General features: G+C 37.8%; 1 protein-coding gene across 1 annotated transcript in view; it reads left to right on the top strand.

The window, feature by feature from the left end:
- The first annotated feature begins 10,703 nt into the window (after nucleotides 1-10,703).
- Nucleotides 10,704-26,915, top strand: part of LOC129267552 (AP-2 complex subunit alpha-2-like) — a 32,374-nt gene continuing 16,162 nt past the window's right edge. The window contains exons 1-17 of the mRNA XM_064104908.1: nucleotides 10,704-10,842; nucleotides 11,984-12,177; nucleotides 13,330-13,459; nucleotides 14,014-14,115; nucleotides 14,725-14,895; nucleotides 15,497-15,585; nucleotides 16,018-16,089; nucleotides 16,629-16,725; nucleotides 17,919-18,056; nucleotides 18,641-18,823; nucleotides 20,048-20,145; nucleotides 20,804-20,933; nucleotides 23,039-23,140; nucleotides 23,966-24,130; nucleotides 24,646-24,929; nucleotides 25,495-25,668; nucleotides 26,175-26,297. Of these exons, the coding sequence (XP_063960978.1) occupies nucleotides 10,792-10,842; nucleotides 11,984-12,177; nucleotides 13,330-13,459; nucleotides 14,014-14,115; nucleotides 14,725-14,895; nucleotides 15,497-15,585; nucleotides 16,018-16,089; nucleotides 16,629-16,725; nucleotides 17,919-18,056; nucleotides 18,641-18,823; nucleotides 20,048-20,145; nucleotides 20,804-20,933; nucleotides 23,039-23,140; nucleotides 23,966-24,130; nucleotides 24,646-24,929; nucleotides 25,495-25,668; nucleotides 26,175-26,297 (2,303 nt within the window). The 5' untranslated portion in view covers nucleotides 10,704-10,791. The remainder of the gene's footprint in view (nucleotides 10,843-11,983; nucleotides 12,178-13,329; nucleotides 13,460-14,013; nucleotides 14,116-14,724; nucleotides 14,896-15,496; nucleotides 15,586-16,017; nucleotides 16,090-16,628; nucleotides 16,726-17,918; nucleotides 18,057-18,640; nucleotides 18,824-20,047; nucleotides 20,146-20,803; nucleotides 20,934-23,038; nucleotides 23,141-23,965; nucleotides 24,131-24,645; nucleotides 24,930-25,494; nucleotides 25,669-26,174; nucleotides 26,298-26,915) is intronic.

The raw sequence follows: 26,915 nt of genomic DNA, 5'->3' as shown, positions 1-26,915 counted from the left end.
GACTTGCATACAGTATGGTGGAAAAGGGCCGCATCCGCATCTTGGCCTGCATTTGAAAGGAGAAGTCTACCCGAACAAAAAGGTGATTTGAATAAAAGAAGAAAAATCGAACATGCACAAAGCTCAAAATTTTGAAATGTGATGTGACATACAAAATTTGATGCATGAATATAAGAAAAAAAGTAATATTGAAATTAAGAATTTAACCGACAGTTATGCATTCAGACTGTGCTTTGAATTTTCAGTGTTTATGGCCATGATAAAAAATTGACAGCTTGAAGATGATTTCAAAAGCCTTTATGAATACCTTAAGAATACAGAGAGAAAGGTGGACAGCATGAGAGATGGGAGAGTTTGAGAGCTGCTTATCAAAGTAACATGAAAGATGATTTCAAAGTCTTTATGAATACGAAAGACAGAGAGAAAAAGACGGAGCATGAGAGCTGCTTATGAAAGTAACATGAATGAACATCTAGTGTAGTAAATGCCAACTCATAAATTGCACTAATCTTTCAGATAAAGGATATTTGCTAGAGCTGCTGCTCATATGAGATCAAACAGCTTTTATGTTGCCTGCGCAGGCCTTGGTTTTGAAGAGTTGCAAACCGTCATCGATTTCATCGAGAGCAATACGATGCGACAAAAAGCCCTTCCTGCCGAATGAAATTCGTCCCTCGATGCCGAGAGCTCTTGTGTTGGATTACCAGCACATTTGCAACCGTTTCAAGGAGTTGATATTAATGACTTTGATAAAGTAGATTACAGAAGCCTGTTCTTTCTTTTGTTTATCCGTCTTTTCCCTCTTCTCTAGTTCATCTTCTCTCACATGCTCTCCTCTTTCAATGTTCAATTTTCTGCTTTTCGAGATACCAGGGCCCCGTCTTACAAAGAGTTGCGATTGATCCGATCAATCGCAACTATGGACAGCCAGCAACATCAACATCTGTTATGCATGTTTGTTTAACATATTTTTCTATCTATGATGTATATTCATGCATTCATTGTTTTCTTGAAAAATCACTATGTTTCTCTCTGTTAACAAAGGGCAATGTGCAAATTTTCCGGAGAAAAAATTATGACACTGATGGATTTCCATATAGTTACGATTGATATGATCAATCTCAAGTATATGGATATCCATCAATGCCATAATTTTTCTATAGGAAATTTGCTCAATGTCATTTGAAAACAACGAGAAGCATACAGTCAAGAAAACAGTGAATGTACAGTGTATGAATATACACAATTTCTAGAAAATATTTTTGAGCAAACATGTAATTTTAGATGTTGACATTAAATGCTGGCTTTCTAATGCTCATGTAACATTGATATTGATTGGTCAGTTCATTTTAATAGCGATTGATCGCTAATCTTTGTGTTACGGAGTCCTGATGCTACAGAAATATTAAATTCTCTCACATCAGGGAATCAACAATTCCCTGATCAAATTACACTGTTAACATCAACTCAGTTGTCAATTATCTGTTTTGATTGAAAAATGGAATATTAATCATCTTTGTGGACATGCCATGCACCCTGAATTTGAAAGAGACAGATAATAACAATAGGCATTTGTATGGCGCCATCGATCTAGGAAAATTCTATTCCAAGGTGCACAAGAAAAAGAAAGAATGAGAGAGCTTTAATAGATGAGTGTCAAAGTGCCGATAACTAATACTAATATTAGAAAAGATAAGACTTTAGTTTAGATTTGAAAGTCTCCAGTGAGGATATGATTATTGAATTCAACGGCAAATTATTCCAATGTTGAACAGGCTATTCAGGGGTAATTACTTCAAATGATTGCCAGAAAAACTGTTCACAGATGAAAATTTGATCTTTGAAAAGACCATGCATGTTGTATGTGGGTTACCAAAGCAGCTTGTTGCCATATGCTTCATTGCTTTAATACTGTCTTTTTATTTTTTTTCTCATGGCTCCAAGATCCATCATCATCTAAGATACATTATATATGTAGATCTGAAATACATCTGTCTTTTTTGCAGCTTTTTAGAGCACCTTGAGTCAAACAGGGGTGGCCCAGGTAGGGACAGTGATTTTCCGTTTCTAAAAATTGCCTTTTCCGTTTCAGAAAATCTAAAATTCCGTTTCAGCATGTCTGAAAACAGAAATTCTGTTTCCCCATAGACTTTGTGTACATGAAAAAGTGGCAATTCCGTTTACATAGAAAACCAATACGCAATGATGTTAAAATGCTAGCGCTGGTCAAAATTTGCATCTACCAATGTACTAACATCGCTTTAAAATCCACTTTAATCAAAGAGATTAGAGCTCAAAAAGTATTTAGAGAAACATAATCAACATAAATAAATCTTCGCCTTTCACATTATTAGCATTATTTTATGGTTAAATGAGATTTTATCACTGATTTGGGGACTTTTCGGACATGGTTTTGATCAGTCGACGACTTCCACCTATCCGCCATTTTGGATTTGTTGAATCACCGTTATCATGATATTATGACCGAACGCAGAGGGCAGCAACACACGGCCGTATTCTACCTTATATGCGGACGTGAGTGTAAACTAATTTAGATACGATCGAGGGGCTTGAGTGTACACGTAGTTACGATGTGTTGATTGTCATGATTGTTGTAGCAAAGTGAGATCATGTTTTTTCCAGTTGATATTCGTATTTTGTTGAGGATTTGGGAGTAATTTCTGTTGCTATTTTATGCATTTTGAGAAAAAACACGTTTTCCGTGATTTTCCGTTTGAAAAGCCACTTTCCGTTTCAAAAGGCTGATTCTGTGAATTCCGTCCGTTTTCCGCGATCGTGGAAAATCACTGTCCCTACCCAGGGTATGATAGTATATAGGAACAGTTCGAGATCGATAGTGACCCAAAGATGTGTTGAATTTTCTATAATTGTACGCATGAAGACGACATGGTAGAATCAAGTGGAGGAGGAGGAGAGTCAGAGGGTTGGGTTGACGATGGAGGATGCTCTGAATTGGCAGCCAATTAGAGGGAAGGGGCAAGGGTGATTCTTGTGAGTGTGAGGTGAATCCGGCCACGCCCCCTTCAACAGGACAAAACTGGACTCACATTGGTACATGACCACGTATACATGTATGAACACATTTTCTTTGTTCCCTTGTCTTTCATCTTCAGTTAAGAGATGTTGTGGCTCAGTGGATAAGTCTCTGGACTTCGAACCACAAGGTCCGGGTTCAAATCCCACCACGCACTCGCGTCCTTTGGCAAGGCGTTGATGTATATTTGCCACTCTCCGCCCAGGTGTAGTAAATGGGTACCCGGTAGGAAGGAATTCCTTGAATGCTCGAGCGTCCGATTAGGATAGCGGTGCTAAAGCCGGGGTAATAGTATGCAGCGCTTTAATAGAGACATTTGTATAAAGCGCTATATAAATGTTGCATATTATTATTATCTTTATTTTTTCTTCATATATTTGAATTCATTCTTATTCTCTCCCCATCTTAAACATTAAACATCCGAGAGGAATTAGAGGATCCGACCCTCCTCCCCTGAAGCGATGTTCTCGCTTCACCCAAAGTTTCCAAAGCTTCAAAGTGCTCATGGACCTACTACAACTGTAAATAGGTCCATGTTCAAAGCAACCCCTCTTTCTCCTCCCTGATCTCTCCTCTTCCTGTATTCCAAACAGTATCTTTCTTTCCCCTTTCCTGTTGCTAATCACGATAGTTTGAAGATTCATCCATCTAACTGTCAGTATTGCAATTCTTTGGTTAGAGAATCACCTGTAGACATGGATGAAAACAAAAAACCCTCTCCATCATGATTCTATAGTTAGAAGTTGTTGATTGCACCAATTTGACTTCAGTGTGAATAAGAATGAATAAATAAAATAAAACAGTAGTTTCTGCCATGACAAGGATACAATAAACTACATGTATGTATCGTGGTTTAAAATATGTGGGGTATTACATACATTTAGTCCTACACTGTCTGGGCCTCTTCTGTGTTTTTTTTTTTTTGGGGGGGGGAGTTCTTTTTGTTTGCTTATTTTCTTTTGCATTCAATGAATACAAAACTTCACAAAAAATAATATATTCTGTAATACATAACTACATGTATGTAAAACACATGACAGAAATATAGGAAATAGTGAAACATTAAAGGATGATCTTCGAAAATGCAACAAAAGGGCAAAATTAATTACCTACATATACAATATTAATTGTGGTTCATCCAACATTAGATAATTGCAAAAGAGGGACTGTGTAGGCCCCTACAATAGATGTATATGAAGAAAGAGAATTCCCACAATGATACCCCCCCCTCCCCAAGATGGTCTATGCATGATAAATTTGCATTAGGTCCTATTAACTATTGACTGTGTTCTGTGGAAAGTAGATTGATCCATTGTGTCATGCATGGGTGAGGATTGATGAAACATAAAAGGAAAATTATCATTACCCAAAGGTCATTGCACATGGGTCTTTTTTTATTAGAAAGGGGGGGGGGGTGTTCTCAAATATAACGAAGACTGAGCATGTCCAGTTTCTTGTGCAATCTGTTTTCTAAAAAAAAATCATTACATTGTTCTCTTGCTCTTGTTTTCTTTCTCTCCCAAGAAACAGAATCAAATTACTAGTATCTTGTTTGGTTGCCATCGAGAATCCCGTAGCGGCCTTTGCGTGATAAATTGCCTCCTTCGGTTTTGCAGTGCCAGTTTTGCCATCTATAAAGCTGATTGCATTCAAATCACCTGTTTGCCACCTGTGACAAGAGGACCTAGAGGCCGTTCTCATTACGCTTTCTAAAACTAGTTTACTAGAAACCGATTCAGGAAACCAGTTTGGAAGATCGCTTTGCTAGCGTTCCCACTTGATCACACGAAAGTGGTTTTCAAAATCACTTCACGTAAAGCGCTCTTGTTGCTATGGAAACGCTCTCATAGGGGTGACATGTTTCGCGCGAAATTCGAAACCGCAGCGTAGGCATTCTACACCTGTCGTGTGGAGTAGCGCGCTCAAAATATGCGAAGATCGCTTCCCGAAGAACGGTTGTGTCCTCACTTACGCTAAAACCAGTTTAACGAGGCAAAGCGATCTTGAAAACTACATCGCGAGGTGGTTTTCCAAACTGGTTTGCAAGATCGCTTCCAAGACCGCTTCGACCGTTCTCACTACGCGTTAAACTAGTTTCCAGTAAACTAGTTTTAGGAACGTAGTGAGAACAGCCTCCTACATTCTGTACACAGTAGTGTGTAGGGGGTAGTCACACCTCCCCGAATAGAAATAATAATTGGTACTGTATGTCCTGTGTGTATACAGAGTGGTGTAGGGATATTCACACCTCACCAATTATAAATGATATTTTGTATTGCCTGCATCTATACAGAGTGGTAAAGGGGATATTCACACCTCACCAATTATAAATGATATTTGGTATTCCCTGTGTCTGTACAGAGTGGTGTAGGGATATTCACACCTCACCAATTATAAATGATATTTGGTATTTGCTGTGTCTGTACAGAGTGGTATATTCACACCTCCCTGATAATATTCTGTGTTTATATATACACAGTAGTGTACCATATTATCTTCCTATTATATAAGAAATGAAACTTGGTTTTCTCTTTGTCTACAAAGTGGTATATGGGTAGTCACACCTCCCCAATCGCAGATATAATACTTGGTATATTCTGTGTTATTATGTTTTAAAAATTAAAGGAGAATGAAACTCTTGGAGCAAGTTAGCTTTTGTGAAAGCAGAAAAATCAAAGAATAAGATCAACAAAAGTTTGAGTAAAATAGGACTAGCAATAGAAGAGTTATGAGCATTTGAATGTCGAGATCACTAATGCTATGGAGATCCTCCCATTGGCAATGCGACCAAGATCTATGATGTCACAGATGAACAACTCTCCCCTTTTGGACACTGAAAATATACCCCAAAACATCTCTTTTTGCTCATTCTAATCATATGACAAACGATTCATCAATGATATAATGTTGTGAAACATCTGTACTTGTCCTCTCATAAAGAGAACACCTCACCTTGTGATAGACTCTATAAAAGTGAGAATATAAGTGAAATAAGTACTAAAGTAATGAGGGAGTTGTACGTGTGTGACATCACAGATCTTGGTCGCATTGCCAATGGGAAGATCTACATGGCATTAGTGATCTCAATATTCAAATGCTCATAACTTTCTTATTATTCATTCAATCTTCCTCAAGCTTTCAACAATATGTTTTTTTGATTTTTATCTTTGATATGAACTCAGCTGGTTTCAAGGGTTTCATTCTCCTTTAAAAATGCAAATATATTGTTGGTTGTTCTTCAATCAAAACAAACCACAAGAACAATCTGCGGACCTGGTGTCTTGAAAGGATGTATTTTCATTTGGTCCAATGCCAATTAGTCCAATTGCCTACTCGTCTACATGTACTATCATTTGGTCTTCCATCAGTGTGTCTAACATCCACATGGGCTAATTGCCATTTCCTCCACTCACCATTTTGTCTAATAACCAGTTGGTCCAACAGCCATACCATTGGTCTAATTAGACTAAGTGTTATTTGGGCAAAACAAATGAAAATAAAACGAATACTAGACCAACTGGTCATTAGACGAGATGGTCATATAAAGCGAACTGGTGATTAGGCGAAGTAATGATTGGACCAAATGGCAATGGACCAAATGGTTGTTAGATGAAATGTTGATGGATGGAATGGCATTAGACTACGAGTTGGCAATGGACGAATTGGCAATTTACCCTTGAAAGGACCTATTGGATGTTTTATCTGACAAAGTCTGCTTGTCCAAAAGTTTTCAGATCTGACAACTTGTCAGAAATAGGTGTTGCTGAAATGCTTCCCTGGCCTTGGTACCTGTGAATGTTTGAAATAATTATTGGATATTTTGAGGTCTGAACAAGTTCTTGTAAATTTATTTGTATTTTGCCTGATTGGGCTGGTATGGATGTGTCTACTATGATTTTGCATCATTGGGATTGATGGGAGAGAAGTATTTGATCTGTAATTTGGTTTCAGGTTTTCCTTTTGAGAGTGCCATACTTTTGTACTCTTCAGTTAAGTTTGTCTTTGTGTAACGTACATACATGACCATAATAAGTTAATAACGGCAACGAAGGCCTACAGGTGTATATATGTTGGGAAATTTCTGAAATTTTCATGCTTGTCCACAACACAAATTAACATGACCGATCAACATGTTTACTTTCTGTTCCAAAACAATGTATGAAAAATTGTGCACTTTAGACCAGAATAGTGGAGTTTTTGCTCTGTGACCAAGACGTATGAAGGATTAAAAAACAATGTAATGAAATTGCCCGTCAAATGACAAAGAACAGATGCTGGGAGGTCTTTGTCAAAAATGGGTAAAATGGTATAGCAGTTTCATTCAAAGTTTAAAAAAAGTTTGTCCAGAGTCGAGAACTGCACTGCTGTTTTGATACTCTAATTTTCGAAAAAGACGTTCTAGATTGGTCTTTGTCATGAAGGCAATTGGCGATACATTTTGTCTGTTCTATAATCTTCCATACATTGCTATAATATCATTGGCTGGTGCTAGGCTAATGCTTTACCTGAGATGATTAAATTATACATGTGTTGCAATGCAATGATTTCTTGCAATGTGAATGGATAATAATGGACTCTTATTGTGGCTGCTTCATCAAATAAGAAGCTCATGAAGTGGCCTCCTTCCCTGGAAACAAATAACTCTTGCTAAAGTGATGGATGGTTTAATGAAATACGGTGGTACTACTTGGAAAGGATCAGAAGAGAGAGAGAGAGAAAAAGAAAGATGGAGAGACAAGGAGAGAAAAGGGAAAAGAGATGGAGAGCGAGGATGGGGGTGGTAGAGGAGGAGAGAGACGAAGAGAGAGAATTGAGAAAGGGAAAGAGTGAGGATTATTGGGAGGGGGGAGAGAAATATATAACCATATTCCCATTATTGTCTGGGGTAGAGCGAATTTTCACTGCCCAGTTACGACTGTCTCAGGTGCTCAGAAAAAGTGTTTAATATGCAACAAAAATATATGAAATATGAAACAGCAATGCATGAACTATTTTGACTTGACCCAATCATTTATTTAAGATTTTACAACCAAGCTGGGGCTGGCAATTTCCTAGAAGGGATACAAGTTTAATTGTGGCGACATTGCAGCCGTTTTCCAGTGTGAAAGGGAACTGCATGTAATGACCATCTTGTTGTGAAATAGGACACTGCTACAAGACATGTATATTGTCTGTTAATCCCTTCAGGAACCATTTGATAATTTAGAGTGGAAAGAGTCGGCTCGGGTTCCGTCCCTTGGAAAACATGATACACAAGCATACATGTATCGTAGCTGTTCATATTTCATTTTCTCACGTCTCTTTCTTTATCTCTCACTCTACCTTACAGCATTTTTATCTCTTTTCTTGCTATTTTGCTGCCAATCTTTGTTTTCTTTTCTTTTTGTCATCCGGGAGTGCTGTCAGTATGTTCCGATACTCATTTTCATTAATGTAGTACACAGAGAATAGAAATTACAATTTACTGACCGTCCCTGCCCCCTCCCCTTAATTGGGGTAAGATGTGCTACCTCACTTTCTGTCTTTCTGTCTCCCTCCCCCTTGCTCTTTCTTTATTTTCATTCTGTCCCTCCACTTTTTAACTCATATTTTTGATACCCCACACTTTCTGTCAACCCACACTCCTTTCTCTTCCCTTTCCTTCCCTCCCCTTCTCTTCTTGTGTCTGCTCCCCTCCCCTGTCTACTCTCCCCTACGTGTACCCCTCTCTCCCCTCCCTTCTTCCTCTCTTTTCCCTTCCCCTTCCCCCTCCCCTCCCCTCCCTCCTCCCCCCTCCCCTCTCCCCTCCCCTCCCCTCTCCCCTCCCCTCTCCCCTCCCCTCTCCCCTCCCCTCTCTCCTCCCCTCTCTCCCCTCTCCTCCCCTCTCCCCTCCCCTCTCTCCTCCCCTCTCCCCCTCTCCCCCTCTCCCCCTCTCCCCCCTCCTCTCCCCTTCCCCCTTCCACTCTCCCCTTGCCCTCCCCCTTTTTTCCCCATCTCTCCCATCCCCCTCTCCCATGTCCTTCCATTTCCCCCTCCCCACACCCACTCCTCGCTCCCCTCTCACCCACTCCCCGCTCCCCTCTCTTGTCACTTTTTATCAATTCATGTCTTGGGCTCAATAATACGCAGATTCCTACATGTGTGTCCATAAATCCATCTAATATGACCTCAAACCCAACCAGGCAAGAAATGTCAAATTTCCTTTCGGCGTGCAAGACATCTAAAAAGTCTTCCTCTTTTTAAATTGACACGCAACATCATAATGGAAAATGCCTTCAGCTGGCCTGCTTGAATTGCAGTCTAAATGCTCGTGAAGACAAAATCAATACCGGGAGAACAAAGGCTGAAATGACTGGGATGGATTGGAGCACGAGGTTGGCTTGCCTCGTTGTTTGCGAGGATCGCATCTCCATCCGTGCAAATCAATTACATGCCGAATTATGTCGCGGTAATCAGATACCCAAGATGAACATGAATATTCATGAGGCTTTACAGGTTAGGATGGAAAATGCTGCACCTTTCTCTTATCATAATCTACATTTAAGGGAAAGTCCACCCCGGACCATGGGTGTTTCATAAAGCTGTTCGTATATTAAAGTTAAAAGCGACTTTAAGAATGACTGGTGAACCGTTCTTTAATACACACTAAATAATCACCAATAAACATTTAATAGTGAATATCATCTACCACAAGAAAGGATCACCAGTCGTTCTTAAAGTCGCTCTTAACTTACGAACAGCTTTATGAAACACCCACCAGGAGAAAGTTTATTTGACTATCCCTCTGCCGCTCGTCTCTAATTTTAAAATGATTACTTTGTAAAAGCAAAAGTTCTTGATGGCCTCAATACTCGGGATGCAACATGATGATGTCTTGAATAAACCTTCTAGAATTAGAGATAATTTCCACTTCTTTTTACAGCACTTATAGTCCCATACTCTGTTATTTCTTTGTCCAGGAAAAAAAGTTACAGAATTCTTCCAAGCATTTTTTTTTGGAGAAAGATAACATTTTATTTCAAGCATCTTCCCTACTGTCTTATACAAAGATCAAATTTGCATGTATATTAAAAAAAAAAAAAAACAGCTTCACAGTATATTTCATATGAAAAATGTGCATGTATCAAGAATAATAAGGCGCATGCAGTGGCCAATGAGTTTGAAAAGTACACTTGTTGGTATTTCCTTTTTGGAGTGTTACAAGCGATGTACTTTGCTTTCTTCTCACTTGAAAATACCAAGTATTTTTTTTTATCTGTTGGGTGTGGAAGGAACTAGCATGCTTGTATGTAGTGAATGTCATGAATAATTCATACACCAGCCAATTAACTTCAGAAAATCCCTTGATGAGATTTTGTTTTCAATGTATTCGATAGTAGATCAGGAGAGGAGACGAACAGAAAGGAAGGTAAGAGAGAAAAAGAGAGAGAGAGAGAGAGCGAATAGAATTGGGGGTAATTTCATCTACATTTTTGTCTGGCAAGTCAGATCTGACGTCTTTACTGATTTTGGTTTTCTGGGAAGCACTGTTACATTTAATAGTAACTGTCGGATAAACCTTTACTTTGGGATAACACCTCTGAGCCATTTTGACAAGTCCTTTCATGAAACGCTCCCCAGAAAGCCGTGGACCAACGATCAGTTTTTCTTTTTGTTTCATTTCAGGTGACAAAACGCTGGATGGGTATCAGAAGAAGAAATATGTGTGCAAACTCCTCTTCATATTCCTGCTCGGTCATGACATTGATTTTGGGCACATGGAGGCAGTCAACTTACTCAGTGGAAACAGATACACAGAAAAACAAATAGTTAGTATTCATTTCTCTTTTCTATCGTTCTTGAAGGTACAGGGCCCTGTCTTACAAAGAGTCACGATTGATCCAATCAATCGTAACTCTATGGAAATCCATCAGTGTCATAATTTTTTCTACAGGAAATTTGTGAAATGTCCCTTGTAAACAAAGGAGAACACACCAAATTGTCAAGAAATCAATGAATCAATGGATATATATTCATATCTAGAAAACTTTTTGAACAAACATGCATGCAATCGCAACTCTTTGTAAAATGGGGCCCAGAGCTGCCAAATAGTAGGATTTTTAAGGGGGAAGTGAGTCAAGTGACACTACATTGTACATAGGATTTTTCCCCTAGAAATAGGATTTTTGAAACTTGTAAGAATGATGATATTTAGTATGTTTTAAAAATTTCAAAGAAAATATGATTTTATTAAAATAGGATAAAAAAGAAATAACTGATAAATAAATGTAGGTAGCTTTGAAGGTAGTGCAGGTACATGTAATATGATTTAAAAAAAGAACAAATACTAGTTTTTCTTCATTTATATTTCTTTGACAGTATTGGTGATTTATCACTTATTTCATGTTGACAAGTATATGAAATAACTTGCACCAGAACTGAAGCAATGTCGTCAGGTGATTAGCATGGAGTGGCAGTGTGTTTATTATTCTGATGTGCCAAAAATCACTACCATCAAAATGTTATATGGCACAAGCTATATTGTACAAAACATTCTCACTGTGGGCATTGCATGTTGGAGGGGAGGGGTTATACATGTATGATAGTAATTTCAAGGTTGTACCTTTGATTTATCAGAAATTGTATTTGAATGTCAGAAGTATCTGCAGGGTCCTCAAAGTGACACTTTTGCTGATTTTTGCTACAGAAAGAAAGGCCAATAAAGATAATAATAATATAGGTATATTTACCCAGGGAAGCCACTTCAGTTCTGAAAACTGTTCTCCCAGCAGGCCCTGCTATTATTACCCCGGCTTTAGCTGGGCTGCCTCATCACTCAAGCATTCACAGAATTTCTTCCTACCGGGTACCCATTCACCTCACCTGGGTTGAGTGCAGTACAATGTGGATAAATTTCTTGCTGAAGGAAATTACGCCATGGCTGGGATCTTATCCTTTCTTTTCTTGTAGGGTTACCTGTTCATCTCGGTGCTCGTGAGCGAGAACAACGAACTGATGAATCTGGTTATTCAGACGATAAAGAAGGACCTTCAAAGTAGGAATGCAGTGTTTATTAACCTGGCTCTCCATTGTATAGCCAACATTGGCAGCCAATCCATGGCAGAAAAACTAGGCAAAGATGTACCAAATCTACTTGTATCAGCGTAAGTACCCATAGTCGTGTGATGGGATGGAGGGGATAGATGAGGATTGGTAATAATGAGCAGGAGGAGAGATGAAGAGGGAGGAGGAGGAGGGTGATGGTGATAAGAGAGGAGGAGGAGGGAGGGGAGTGGAGAAGAAGGAGGAGGGAGGGGGAGGAGGGGGGGGGGGCAAGGGAGAGGAGAGAGGAGGAGGTAGTGTGGGGAGGGAGGGGGGAGAGCAGACCTGCCAACCAGTACCCAAAATACGGCAGTACGTTTTTTCTTTGAAAAATACGTTTTTTTTTTTTTAAACTAAATCGTAATTTATTGAGAAAAATAATCTCTATATGTCTCTTATTTCATAAAACGTGCACAAATATGGTTATTAGATCAATGTAATTTCAGGTAACTTGTTTTTTTTTTCAATCATTTTGTTCAAACCAGGGTGAAGATATACACATGTTTTAATGTTTTTTTTTCATCTGCAAGAGCAGTGCGCATTTTAGCCTGCATGCAGCTTGAGCGCCGCGATGAGCTATTGCGCCAAGCATTTTATTGTGAAATACACTTTTTTTGGGAAAAATACAGTTTTTTTAATCACAGAATACAGTTTTTCATTCCCAGAGGTTGGCAGGTCTGGGAGAGGGAAGAAGGAGGAGGAGGAGAGGGGAGGGGTGGAGAGGAGAAGGAGGAGGGGGGAGGGGAGATGGAGGAGGAGGAGGGGGAGCAGGACAGGCGGGGGAAAATGAATAGAAATATATGAATAGGGAAAGGAAAGGGAAGAGGGAGAGTAAAAGTAAAAGAAAAAAGGAGAAGGTAATGGAGGAGGATGGTGACAAGGAAGGGGGAGGTATGGAGAGGGTGGAGAGGAAGGGGATTGGTTGGAGGGAAAGAAGGAGGGGAAGATTAGGTGGAGGGAGAGGAAGAGAAGGGTAGGTGGAAGGGGAGGAGGAGGACATGGAGAAGGAAATGGAAAAAAAAAGAGGAGGCAGAGGAAAATTATGGGAAGAAAGAAAAAGGAAAGGAGAGGGATGAAGAGGATGCGAAGGATGGGGAGAAGGAGGAGGAGAAGGCCTAATCATTCTGATAGCGATGACAGGTATAAATAAAAGATTTGAATTTCTATTTGAAATCTCTAACGATGCTATAAACTTCTTTCCCTTTCCAACCCAGTGACACCATAGACCAAGTGAAGCAGAGCGCATCACTTTGTTTACTCCGTCTCTACCGTACGTCTAGTGAATCGATACCCAGCGGGGAATGGACATCCAGAGTCATACACCTTATCAGTGATTCACATATGGTGAGTCAATTCTCAAGGGGCTGTCACCAGGGAGAAAAAATACTTGAAAACTCAGGGCAATAATGCCCCCAAAATGCTCAAAAGAGCCGTAGAAACTATAAAAAAAAAAGCCCCGTAAAATCCTCATTCATTGCAGTGTTAAAGCTTATCCAATGTTGCAGATTAAGGTAGTGAGTTGTAAAGAGTAGTCCCCGAAGATTAAAAAAAAAATATTGTCAGGCTATGACACCTGGGACCCGGTCTTACAAAGAGTTGCGACTGTTCCAATGAACTACAACTTTGGAAAGCCAGCAATGCCAACATCTAAGATGTATATGTCTGCTAAAATTGTGTTTTTGTTAGTTTGATTGGAATCTAATCATATTGGTGTCCACATCCTACCGGGCACCCATTGAACACCTGGGTGGAGAGTGGCAAACATGGCTTGCCATTGCCAAAGGACATAGCGCCAGATAGGGTTTAAACCTTCGACCCCTGGTTGAAGAGTCAAGTGACTGAACCACTACACCACGACACCTCTACTTGTAATTCTTCTCTTGATTTGTTTTTCCTAGGGCGTGGCGACGGCGGGATCCAGTCTCATCTATGATCTGTGCTTAAAGAATCCAGAAGATTACAAAGGCTGCATTCAGTTAGCTGTCTCCAGGCTCAGTAGAGTGAGTTTCTCTCCCATTTAATTGGAATATAGGGGGGGGGGGGAATAATTCAGAACTTTATGTTTGTTACTGTACTACTGTACTTTTTTTGGTTATTGTAATATTTTAATTGTACAATTTAATTATTTAATTGGCTCTGATAGGTCCATGGTCTTTTCCGACTCCCTGCATCCGCTTCATTTTCAGTGTATGTTGTAGCCTTTTGTCATTTTTGTCTCACCTTCATAACAAAGGGAGACCATAGGAGCCGCTGTTTTGATGGCATCGTCACCATTGAAATCTTAACCAAGATTTAGTTTTTGAAATGTTATAGCTTTGAAAGTATATTGATTTAGTTCATGAAACTTGGACAATGAAGTAATCATGTATCACTGATCATCTTGCACGAGTTTCAGTTTACATGATTGATTAAGGTCAAAGGTCATTTAGGGCCCATGAACTTAGTATTATATTAAGTGTTTTTTTAAATAATTCATATTGTTTTCGAACTCACCATTGCTGCTATATTGAATTGGGTATTGCAGGCGAGGCTGTCACTTGTCTTGTGTATGCATGGGTTTTGATAGATGCTAAAGAGATGAGTTGAATTGAATTATCTTCTCCCCCCAGATTGTTACATCATCATACACAGACCTTCAGGACTATACATATTACTTTGTTCCCGCCCCCTGGTTGGCTGTCAAGCTCCTGAGATTGCTACAGCTCTATGGACCGCCAGATGACCCAGCCCTCCGGGGTCGACTCACCGAGTGTCTGGAAACAATACTCAACAAAGCACAGGTACACAAAAAAAATGTATTTCTTCACTGTCTGCTGCTTGTAGTAATTTGACTAACCCGAGTAAAATCTGACTTTGCTTTATTTTATTCAATTTTTGAAGAAGAAAAGAATGTGCTGATGGAAAATTTTTGCTTACAAAATATCCATATCATGTTTGTGAAAGTTACTTCAAACAGTGAAGCTTAGTTCTTGCTGTAAGATTATTGATAAAACTCTCAAAATTATCTTAAGATTGTTTATAATACACTCTATAAATTCTCAATAGATTTTTGATAAAAATGCATTGGAATCATAAAAAATGATCAGAAAAATGCATACAGAGTCTGCCATTATTGTAACTGCCACTGAAAACCTTGATTGTGATTGGCTGTTTAAAGTTTACATGTACAATCGACTTACGAATGACTTGTGACCCTTCGAAAATAAATCAACACCATGAAAATCGTTTACCACAAGAAAGGCTCACCATCAGTTTGTAAAGTCATTCGTATCTTCTAAACACCCACCAAGGGTCCTGGCACTGGAGCCACCTATTTCCTGATATCTGTTTTTGAAAGTTGGGTTACTATTTCACTTTTTTGTTGTTGTAATTTTGATTTAGGAGCCACCAAAGTCCAAGAAAGTCCAGCATTCCAACTCCAAGAATGCCGTCCTGTTTGAGGCTATTAACCTCATCATCCACCATGACAGGTAAGAATAAGAAAGAACTATAGTGTGTATCAAAAAAAAGTTTACACTTTGAAATTTTCCTGTAAATTTATGAAATTGTAATATCCTACATCTTTTTCACAATTATTGGTATAGGTATGTTCTTTTTTTGTGAATATTTCCACTTTAGTGAGCTCCAATTACTTATAAAAAGTTCGTTAAAATGATTTGTGCAAAACGTGAAAGTCCATGGTTATATGAATAGAAGTAAATCTGAGTTGCTTCCTTTGGCCATGGGACAGCAATGTAATTGCATCCAATTATACAAAAGTCAATTAGGCAACATTGTGTAGATGTTCATTCATCTAAAATTGTTTTCAAAATGATCAATACTGATTGCAATTCTAAGAATTGCCTATATTGCAGGTCCTGTCCACACAGCTAATGATGTATTTATCCATCTTTATATTTTAGTGAGCCCTCCTTGCTGGTGAGAGCGTGTAATCAACTAGGTCAGTTCCTACAACACAGAGAAACAAATTTGAGGTGAGTCTGAACGCATCCTACAAGAAGGTTTGCCAATATGTCAGAGTTCAGTAACCATTATGCATTTAAGACAAAATATTAAATTACAAAACATAGAAATGAATAGGTGATTATACGAGTTTTAACTGAATCGAATTTAATTACATTATCGTTGTCATGAATATTGTGGGGTGTTGCAAAAAAGTTGATCGCAAGTCAATTTTAGGTCTAAAAAATCATTGAAAGTCATGCATTTCATTGCAAATTTCCAATCACTTGATGGTCTGTTTCTTGCATCAACAAGTACAAATGACTTAGTTAAAATGGATATATCACGTGTAAAATTTCATCTGAAATTTGCGATTGAATGCAAATATTTTCTTGCAACACCCCCTGGTGTAGGAAGATGAATCCTAGCATGTCATACAAGTGTGAGCTAAAATGAAAAGATGAAAATCCATGTTAAATCTTAACTCAAAATCGTTAGGTGCGCAGACTTGTGGACCACCATCATAGTTACGAATCAAAGATTTATTAATTATTATCTCTTTTTCTCGCAGGTATCTTGCTCTTGAGAGTATGTGTCTACTAGCTTCATCTGAATTCTCAAGAGAAGCAGTCAAGAAACATCTAGACACAGTTGTCACGGCCCTCAAGGTAAACAGATTTTTTGGTGTATGGAGTGGAATCCAATACTATGGCTGGTATTCTGGGCCCCGTCTTACAAAGAGTTATGATCGATCCAATCAATCGTAACTCTATGGAAATCCATCAGTGTCATGATTTTTTCTACAGGAAATTTGCAAAATGTCCTTTGTAAACAGAGATCTCACCAATTTCTCAAGAAAATCTATTAATTTATGGATATACATTCATATCTCGAAATTTTTGAAAATAAACATGCATATGTTGCTGGCTTTCCATAGTTGCAACTGATGGGATCAATTTCAACTCTTTGTAAGATGGGGCCCTGAACTCAGGTTTAAAATAAACCCTGGTTTAAAGTTGTGGTTTAACTATGGAGAGCCAAGTGGGGCACAAATCCCTAACAGTACACATCCAATTTCTTAACTCATTTGACACTCAAATTGTTCATAATTGTCTGGGAATGGTAACTGAAGTATTACAAAGTATTTTTCTTCATGATGAAAGCAACAGGAAACAAAATAGTAAACATAAGAGATATACAATATAAACAGAATTCTTTAATTTTTGGCTTCCCATAATTTTAGCACAAAGTTAGATCGTGGTCTAAGTTAAACCTGACTTCAGAATACGGGCCATTGACTACCAAAAGATAACATTTATATATAATTGTTTAATAGTGCCATGTGATCCTAGTCGAAAACTTATGGAAAATGCACAATAATAAGTAAAAAAAAAAGTGGTATTCTGTTTATAAGAGACTGGTATTTTGAATTGTTACACATGCCCACACATCTGTGTTTGCAATTCTATCATACTTCTTGGGTTTGTGGTTTCTGGTAAGATTTCCTGATTTCCTGATTCATTCATTTTGATTAAACACACGTACAGCAGTAGAGTAGATTGAAATAAACATAAGTACATGATTAGTTCACTGATAGATTTGCAATTGCAATAATTGTTAGGAAAAATTACCCATGCAGCCTTGCAGATTACATCACACACTACCACTGTGCAAATTTTTGTGGCACTTGCGCGGTTGATGGCCGAGATCTCAGGGAGGGTAGAATCTCCCCCCCCCCCTTTCCCACGGCTTTGAAATGAGTCCAAATAAGAAGGTTAAACAACTTGGGAATATCATGTGTTGCGTAATATTTTGATTACTCACCTATTAATTCAAATGTTTTGATTTTGATCATAACCAGACGGAGCGTGATGTAAGTGTGCGCCAACGAGCCGTAGACCTGCTTTACGCCATGTGTGATAAATCAAACGCAGACCAGATCGTCGGGGAGATGCTTATATATCTAGAGAAGGCAGACTACTCCATTAGGGAAGAAATGGTAAGGACATTGTCTATATGGGCAAGGTATAACAATTGAATCCTTCAAGAAAGCACTCAAATATTCAGGGGTGTGAGCATTCAGCTTTTTAGTTGCTTTCAGCTATTTTGGTTTGTTTTATTTGTCTTTTGTGGGAAGCTTATTGTGTATTCTATCTATTTGAAGTATGTGAACTTTTTTGAAATTTTTGCTATTTCCAATTTTCGCAACCCCAAATATCTCTTCAATCTAGAATAAAATAAAAATGAACACTTTGGGGGGGGGGGGGGGGTTAAATAATTATATATGATATTTGTACCTTTTTTTTGTAAAACTCTATATTGATTTATATCAATACAAATGCTAAATAAGCTGAAGAATTATTACTATTATAGTATCTTTTTGTTATTCTTTTTCATTTTCATTTCTATAACATTTCAATGTTCTTTTCATTTCATTTGTTCTCAGCCATTTCTTTTCCATTTTCATTTCTATATTTTAAAAATATTTGTTTCCTTTTTATTGTTCTGAGCCAATCAGATGCAAGTATTTCAGTAGCTTATAACAGCTGTTGTGTATATCACTGTCTATTTGATTCTCCCCAGGTACTGAAAGTGGCCATTTTAGCCGAGAAATACGCTAGTAACTACACGTGGTACGTGGATACGATTCTCAATCTGATCAGGATTGCTGGTGATTACGTCAGTGAAGAGGTGTGGTATAGAGTCATACAGATCGTCATCAACAGCGAAGAGGTACAGGGTTATGCAGCAAAGACAGTCTTTGAGGTAAATATATAACAAATAATGCCCAGTTGCGAGTGTGTTTGAGTATGTCAGTGAAGAGGTGTGGTAATAAGTTATACGGATCGTCATCAACAGCGAAGAGGTACAGGGTTATGCAGCAAAGACAGTCTTTGAGGTAAATATAAAACAAATAATGCCCAGTTGCGAGTGTGTTTGAGTATGTCAGTGAAGAGGTGTGGTAATAAGTTATACAGATCGTCATCAACAGCGAAGAGGTACAGGGTTATGCAGCAAAGACAGTCTTTGAGGTAAATATAAAACAAATGATGCACAGATGTGAGTGAGTTATGTCAGTGAAGAGGTGTGGTAATAAGATATACGGATCGTCATCAACAGTGAAGAGGTTCACTACTACAGGGTTAGGCAGCAAAGACAGTATTTGAGGTAAAAATAAAACAAATGATGCACAGATGTGAGTGTGTTTGAGTATGTCAGTGAGGAGGTGTGGTATGGGGTCATACAGTTCGTCATCAACAGCAAAGAGGTATAGGGTTTTGCAGCAAAGACAGTCTTTGAGATAAATATAAAACAAATAATGCCCTGTTGCGAGTGTGTTTGATTACATCAGTGAGGAGGTTTGGTATAGAGTCATACGGATCATCATCAACAGCGAAGAGGTACAGAGTTATGCAGCAAAGACGGTCTTTGAGGTAACTATAAAACAAATAATGCACAGCTGTGAGTGGGTTACTGGCATGCGATTGTATCAGTGATGAGGTTTGGTATAGAGTCATACAGATCGTCATCAACAGCAAAGAGGTAAAGGTATATGCAGCAAAGACGGTCTTTGATGTAAATATATAACAAATAATGCACAGATGTGAGTCTGTTTGATTATGTCAGTTAGGAGACGAGGTTTATTGGATTTTGCTTTGTTTTGAATGATTTTCTCTGTATTCTTGGTAAGTTAATTTTTTTTGCCTGGAAGAATTGTGTTTTTTAATAAAATCTCTGAATTATTTATTCTCGCAGCATTCCATGATTTTTTTATGTTTTTTGTATTGCAGAAAAAATGTGAATTTCAGTTTATGGAAATGAACCAGACCTAGATCACCCATTATATGGTGTCAATTAACCTTGATATTAAAGACTTTCTCGTGAAATTGTTGTTTGCTGCAACCCCATACGTGTCAGTAGCTCTGTCATCCTGTGACAAAGGGAATCAACTCTTTTTTTTATATATGTATCTTACCCATATTTTTCCAGGCCCTTCAAGCTCCAGCATGTCACGAAAACATGGTCAAGGTTGGAGGTTACATCCTGGGAGAATTCGGAAACCTCATCGCAGGTGATAAAAGATCCAGGTGAGAACCACCTTCAATTTGAATCATTTGTTAAAAGCTACCGAAATCCTTCAATCTGATTGGCTGATAGCAAATCTGTTATAGAAATTGTGGATTCGTTATTGTAACAAGTGATTATGAAGCAGGACCCAGTTCCATACTGAAAGAGATGGAAGAGCAGTGGTTACTAGACCTGGGACGAATTCCCTTTTGTGCCAGGGTAAACAATGAAATTTTTCAGACAATCAAGATTCCTGGATTATGAGAAATAAAAAAAAAGTTGATCTGCTTACGTGACCTACCAGTGGTCAAACATATTTAGTGAGCTGACTCGGTTGAGTATCCCAGTATAGTGCCTATTGACGTGCACATCGATATTACTGAATCATGCACAGTTGCCGGCGCAGCTGTCTTTGTTGTGTCTTGAAGTAGTGACAATGTTTGGAATTCTTTAAATTTTAGGAGTAATTTAACATTCAATCTTTCATCCCCAATCCTTCCTGAATTGCAATTTTAGCAAGTTCCTAAATGTGAGGGTATTTTATCTGGGCGTCTATGTTTACCAATTGGTAGTTTTACTAATTCTTTAGGTGGTGTGTGTTTAATTGTATATTATTACCCCCTCAGATCTAATTCAGCACCCAAAGGGCTAATTATCGTTATATTTCTCTTTAACCAGTCCACAAGTTCAGCTCAATCTTCTTCATTCCAAGTTTCACCTGTGTACTGCTCCAACCAGAGGGCTTCTCCTCTCAACATATGTCAAGTTTATCAACCTCTTCCCAGAGATCAAACCTATCATACAAGATGTAAGTATATTATATTGACTAATACTGAGTGAGCTAGCATGTATATTGCCTTTTAGTTTATCAACCTCTTCCCAGAGATCAAACCTATCATACAAGATGTAAGTATATAGACTTGACTGATAATGAGTGAGCTAGCATATATATTGCCTTTAAGTTTATCAATCTCTTCCCAGAGATCAAACCTACCATACAAGATGTAAGTAAATTATAGTGACTGATGCTGAGTGAGCTAGCATATATATTGCCTTTTAGTTTATCAACCTCTTCCCAGAGATCAAACCTACCATACAAGATGTAAGTATAATATAGTGACCGATACTGAGTGAGATAGCATATATATTGCCTTTTAGTTTATCAACCTCTTCCCAGAGATCAAACCTATCATACAAGATGTAAGTATATAATAATGACTGATAATGAGTGAGCTAGCATATATATTGCCTTTAAGTTTATCAATCTCTTCCCAGAGTTCAAACCTACCATGCAAGATGTAAGTATATTATAGTGACCGATACTGAGTGAGATAGCATATATATTGCCTTTAAGTTTATCAACCTCTTCCCAGAGATCAAACCTATCATACAAGATGTAAGTATATTATATTGACTGATACTGAGTGAGATAGCATATATATTGCCTTTAAGTTTATCAACCTCTTCCCAGAGATCAAACCTACCATACAAGATGTAAGTATATAATATTGACTGATAATGAGTGAAATAGCATATATATTGCCTTTAAGTTTATCAACCTCTTCCCAGAGATCAAACCTATCATACAAGATGTAAGTATATTATATTGACTAATACTGAGTGAGCTAGCATGTATATTGCCTTTTAGTTTATCAACCTCTTCCCAGAGATCAAACCTATCATACAAGATGTAAGTATATAGACTTGACTGATAATGAGTGAGCTAGCATATATATTGCCTTTTAGTTTATCAACCTCTTCCCAGAGATCAAACCTATCATACAAGATGTAAGTATATAGACTTGACTGATAATGAGTGAGCTAGCATATATATTGCCTTTAAGTTTATCAATCTCTTCCCAGAGATCAAACCTACCATACAAGATGTAAGTATATTATAGTGACCGATACTGAGTGAGATAGCATATATATTGCCTTTAAGTTTATCAACCTCTTCCCAGAGATCAAACCTATCATACAAGATGTAAGTATATTATATTGACTGATACTGAGTGAGATAGCATATATATTGCCTTTAAGTTTATCAACCTCTTCCCAGAGATCAAACCTACCATACAAGATGTAAGTCTATAATATTGACTGATAATGAGTGAAATAGCATATATATTGCCTTTAAGTTTATCAACCTCTTCCCAGAGATCAAACCTATCATACAAGATGTAAGTATATTATATTGACTGATACTGAGTGAGATAGCATATATATTGCCTTTAAGTTTATCAACCTCTTCCCAGAGATCAAACCTACCATACAAGATGTAAGTATATAATATTGACTGATAATGAGTGAAATAGCATATATATTGCCTTTAAGTTTATCAACCTCTTCCCAGAGATCAAACCTACCATACAAGATGTAAGTATACATATATTGCCTAATACTGAGTGAGCTAGCATGTATATTGCCTTTTAGTTTATCAACCTCTTCCCAGAGATCAAACCTATCATACAAGATGTAAGTATATAGACTTGACTGATAATGAGTGAGCTAGCATATATATTGCCTTTTAGTTTGAATATAACATTTCATTTCCCAGACAGGGTCATATTTTTCCCTAAGGGATTATATTCACCCCCTCTGCTGTGAGATGGGTTCAAATAACCCGGCTCTTCAAAAATTAAAACTCACCTGTATAACTATAAGCCTTAAATTGTCTTATGCCATTAACAGCGCTTTGTATCCTCTGGAAAAAGCGCTGTATAAATCCAATCATCGGCGTTGTTGGCGGCGTTGTCGGCAGCGTCGTCGGCGTCGTGTTGTCGTCGTGGTTAAAGGTTGATATGGATCATTTTTGTCTTTGAATTTATCCCATGGATTCTGAGTGGGTTGGACACTGATTTAATATTTAGTGTATTTGCTTCTCTAAACAAATAAATTTGTGTTTTGTAAAAGGTACTAAGAAATGATAATCAACTACGCAACGCCGATGCTGAGCTTCAACAGAGGGCGGTAGAGTATCTTCAACTCAGTGTATGTACTTCAGCGGACGTACTGGTATGTGTTCACTCTACTTGTTTGATGATAATAGTAATTGATTTATACATATTTTTATTCTATGTTATTAAGCCATGTGTTTCTTAAGGGGCTCACACCTTAAGTCTTAAATTGTACAAATTGTAAATATATGTTTTTATTGTTTTACACGTGAAGGTGGAATAAATGAAAAAAAAAAAAAAAAATTATGTATATAATTTCTAAAGAGCCTTCTATATATTTGTTTATCTGAAGGTACATGTTATCTTAACCCAGGTTTCTCCCAAGCTGATGTTTGGCTGCGACATGTTGTAGTGATTCTAACTCTTGCCTGGTAATCAGAGGGTCGTCAAACCAAAAGATGTCTTTTCTTTATATTTATCAATGCCTCATTAAATTGTACACATTGTAAATATACGTTTTTATATATGTTTTTATTGTTTTTTCCACATGAAGGGGAAATAGATTAAATGAAAAGGAAATAATTTATATCATTTATAAAGAGCCTTCTATATATTTGATTATCTGAAGGTGCATGTTATCTTATCCCAGGTTTCTCCCAAGCTAATGTATGGCTGCGTCCTGGTGTTGTGATTCTAACTCTTGCCTGGTAATCAGAGGGTCGTCAAACCAAAAGATGTCTTTTCTTTATATTTATTCTTTTTCATTCACCAGGCGACAGTTTCAGAGCTGATGCATCCAATCTCAGAGAGAGTTGTTGCTTGCAGAACTTATAAAAGAAAAAAAAGTAATAAACCATTCAGATTTTAGGCATGCAAAAGCCAGATGGTTTCAATAGTTTGAGACATGTCTTTTTTTTCTAATTTTATTTTTTCTGTTCTTTAGGCGACAGTTTTAGAGGAGATGCCGCCATTTCCAGAGAGGGAATCGTCATTGCTTGCCAAGCTTAAAAAGAAGAAACCGTCAGCAGCCGGTCCAGGGACTGAAGAAAAGAAGAAAGGGGGAATAGAACTCAACAGTATAGGAGAGAGCAGTACGGATTCATTGGAGGTGAAAAAAACTTTTGAATTATTTAGTTTTTCTCCATTCAATTCAATTCAATAAATAGTGCGCCATTGATTAGGCAACTAGAGAATCGGCGCCTCTTAAATGCTATATATTTTATTTTCATTAATTTGAATTTCAATTACTATTTCTGTTTCAAGATCATTACAATTTCATTGCAATTCTATTTCTCGACTATTTTAATTTGATTGTGTTTCTCCTTTCAATTAGCATTTTATTTCTGGACTTAATTTTTTATTTGTCAGTTGCATTTCAGTTCCATTACACCTTTTTTTTGGTCATTTCTACATCTAGTCCATTGGAATTTTATTGATAATGGAGATCATTTAATTTACATGTACGTAAATGATTGTTGACTTCAAACTCCATTCCACTTAAGTTTTCTATTTTACTTCCATCTCAATCTTATGCCATTGAAAAAAAAAAATCAGCTTCTATTCAATTCCAATTCCAAATCTCTAATTGAATAGTTTTCTTTCCAACTTCCTTTCATCTTGTAGTCGGCAGCATCCCAACCCAAACCCGTTATAGCCATGGCCATGCCGACGGTAGCCGCGTCAGCGAGTACCGGGTCGGCAGACCTCCTCGGTCTGATGGAGAGCCCCGCTGCGCCCCCTATCGCTGCCCAGTCATTCTTTGGTGAGACCCCTGCCGCTGCCCCTACCAATAACGGTGGTCTTCTGGTGGATGTCTTTGGGGCCCCTGCTGGAGGTGCCGCCTCCATTGGAGGTGCAGCCCCTGTTGGAAACAACCTGGCTCCTGATGCAGAGGAGAGCTTTAGGAAGTGAGTCTCACTCGCTTTTAAATGGGAAGTTTACCCTGACCTGAACTTGATTTCATTCAAAGCAGAAAAACAAAATAAACCTATAAGTTAAGTTATGGTGAAATCTGTACTTAATCATAATGATAATACCAGCATGTGTATGTTGCACATATCACTGCCAAAATTGTACCTATATGCTCTTTGTAGAAGATAGAAAAGGTAAGGAAAGAAAGAAAATTTGCTAGCGATCGTGGCACTTACTCATTCAAAATAAGTTTAAAATAAGTATGTTTTCAACGTGAAAGAATAACAGAGATATTGATTTTTTAAGTTCAGAAAATAGAAATCTGGGAACTTTAGTCAAAGCACTTGACATGGAATGAATGAGCATTCTTCGGCTAGAGGTAAAATTTCGTATTCGTCAGAATAAATGACTTGAATGAATTATAAAAATAAATGAATAAATAATAAACTAATCGTATCTGCAGTCACATCATATCCTTTAGTTAGAATCCACTTCATCTTTCTTATAATTATGTTTATTTCTCTTTTTTTTTTACTTGAATGGATCTACCTCCACTTTCAGATTTATTTGCAAGAATAATGGTGTGCTTTACGAGAGCGATCAGATGCAGATTGGTGTTAAATCGGAGTACAGTTTAAACGCGGGCAGACTTTGTTTGTTCTACGGCAACAAGACGTCGTACCAGTTTGCTAACTTTGAAACTGCAATCAATAAACTACCGTCGTTAGAAGGAAATATCCTTTGCATTGTTCATATGTTGGAGATAAAGTGTTTTGATGAAATTGAAGTGGTGTTGCTGTTTTGGAGAATGTTGTGATGATGATGACGTTGACAATGATGATGATTGATGGTGATGATGATGATTATGATGATAATGATGGTAATAATGATGTTGGTCATGATGATAATGGAGGTGGTGTTATTATGATGATGATGGTGGTGATGATGATGGTGATGGTGATGATGATGATGATGATGGTGGTGATGGTGGTGGTGGTGGTGATGATGATGATGATGGTGATGATGAGAATAGTGATGGTGATGATGATGGCGAGGATGATTGTGATGATGATAAGGATGGTGTTGGTGATGATGAGACGGAGGATGATAACGATAATGATGATGTTAGTGATGCAGCTAATGATTCTAGTTTCATCATCTCTTCCACCTGTTAATGTAATTAAAGTAAGTTACCATTGAACACACATATTTTCTATAGACCTTGACCTTTGACCTTTACAGCTCAATATCACTATGGATACTGTTCAACGAACTATTGACGGTGGCGCTCAAGTCCAGCAAGTCATTAACTTGGAATGCCTCGATGACTTTGATGAGCCTCCAACGCTCAGCATCAAATACTCGTAAGAAAATCCCCAAATTCTTTCATTAACAAAAAAGTCAACCATACAAGTCACAAATATGTACTTGCACTTGCATGTCTCAACTCATTAATCAATTTTCATACCAATATTACGTCACAAAGTCTACATATTGAATGAAGTGCATTATCATGAAAGCTGTGGGCAAGATAATGTGTCTAGGGGTTAGTCTGAATATATGGGCATGGTGGTTCAGTGGTAGGATGCCTGCCTGATGAGCAGGGGGTTCATGGGTTCAATCCTGGCAGAGTCATATTAGGAAATAGGACCTTCGCCATCGAGCCAGGCACTCTGCATATCAAATGCAGGGGGGTTATATTAATATTTCGCAAGACCCACTTCAAGACCAGCTAATGAAAGTGAATTGGCTCCCGTGGGTAAATATGGGATATGATTATTGTGATCCGTTAATCAGGTACATGTAGCACTTACCCGATTGATTTAAAGGACAAGTCCACCCCAACAAAAAGTTGATTTGAAAAAAAGGATAAAAATCCAACAAGCAAAACACTGAAAACTTCATCAAAATCGGATGTAAAATAAGAATGTTATGACATTTCAAAGTTTCGCTTAATTTCACAAAACAGTTAGATGCACATC

The sequence above is a fragment of the Lytechinus pictus genome, chromosome 9, assembly GCF_037042905.1.
Source record: "Lytechinus pictus isolate F3 Inbred chromosome 9, Lp3.0, whole genome shotgun sequence".
Classification (NCBI taxonomy): Eukaryota; Metazoa; Echinodermata; class Echinoidea; order Temnopleuroida; family Toxopneustidae; genus Lytechinus; species Lytechinus pictus.
This window is presented reverse-complemented; position numbering and strand designations above follow the sequence as displayed.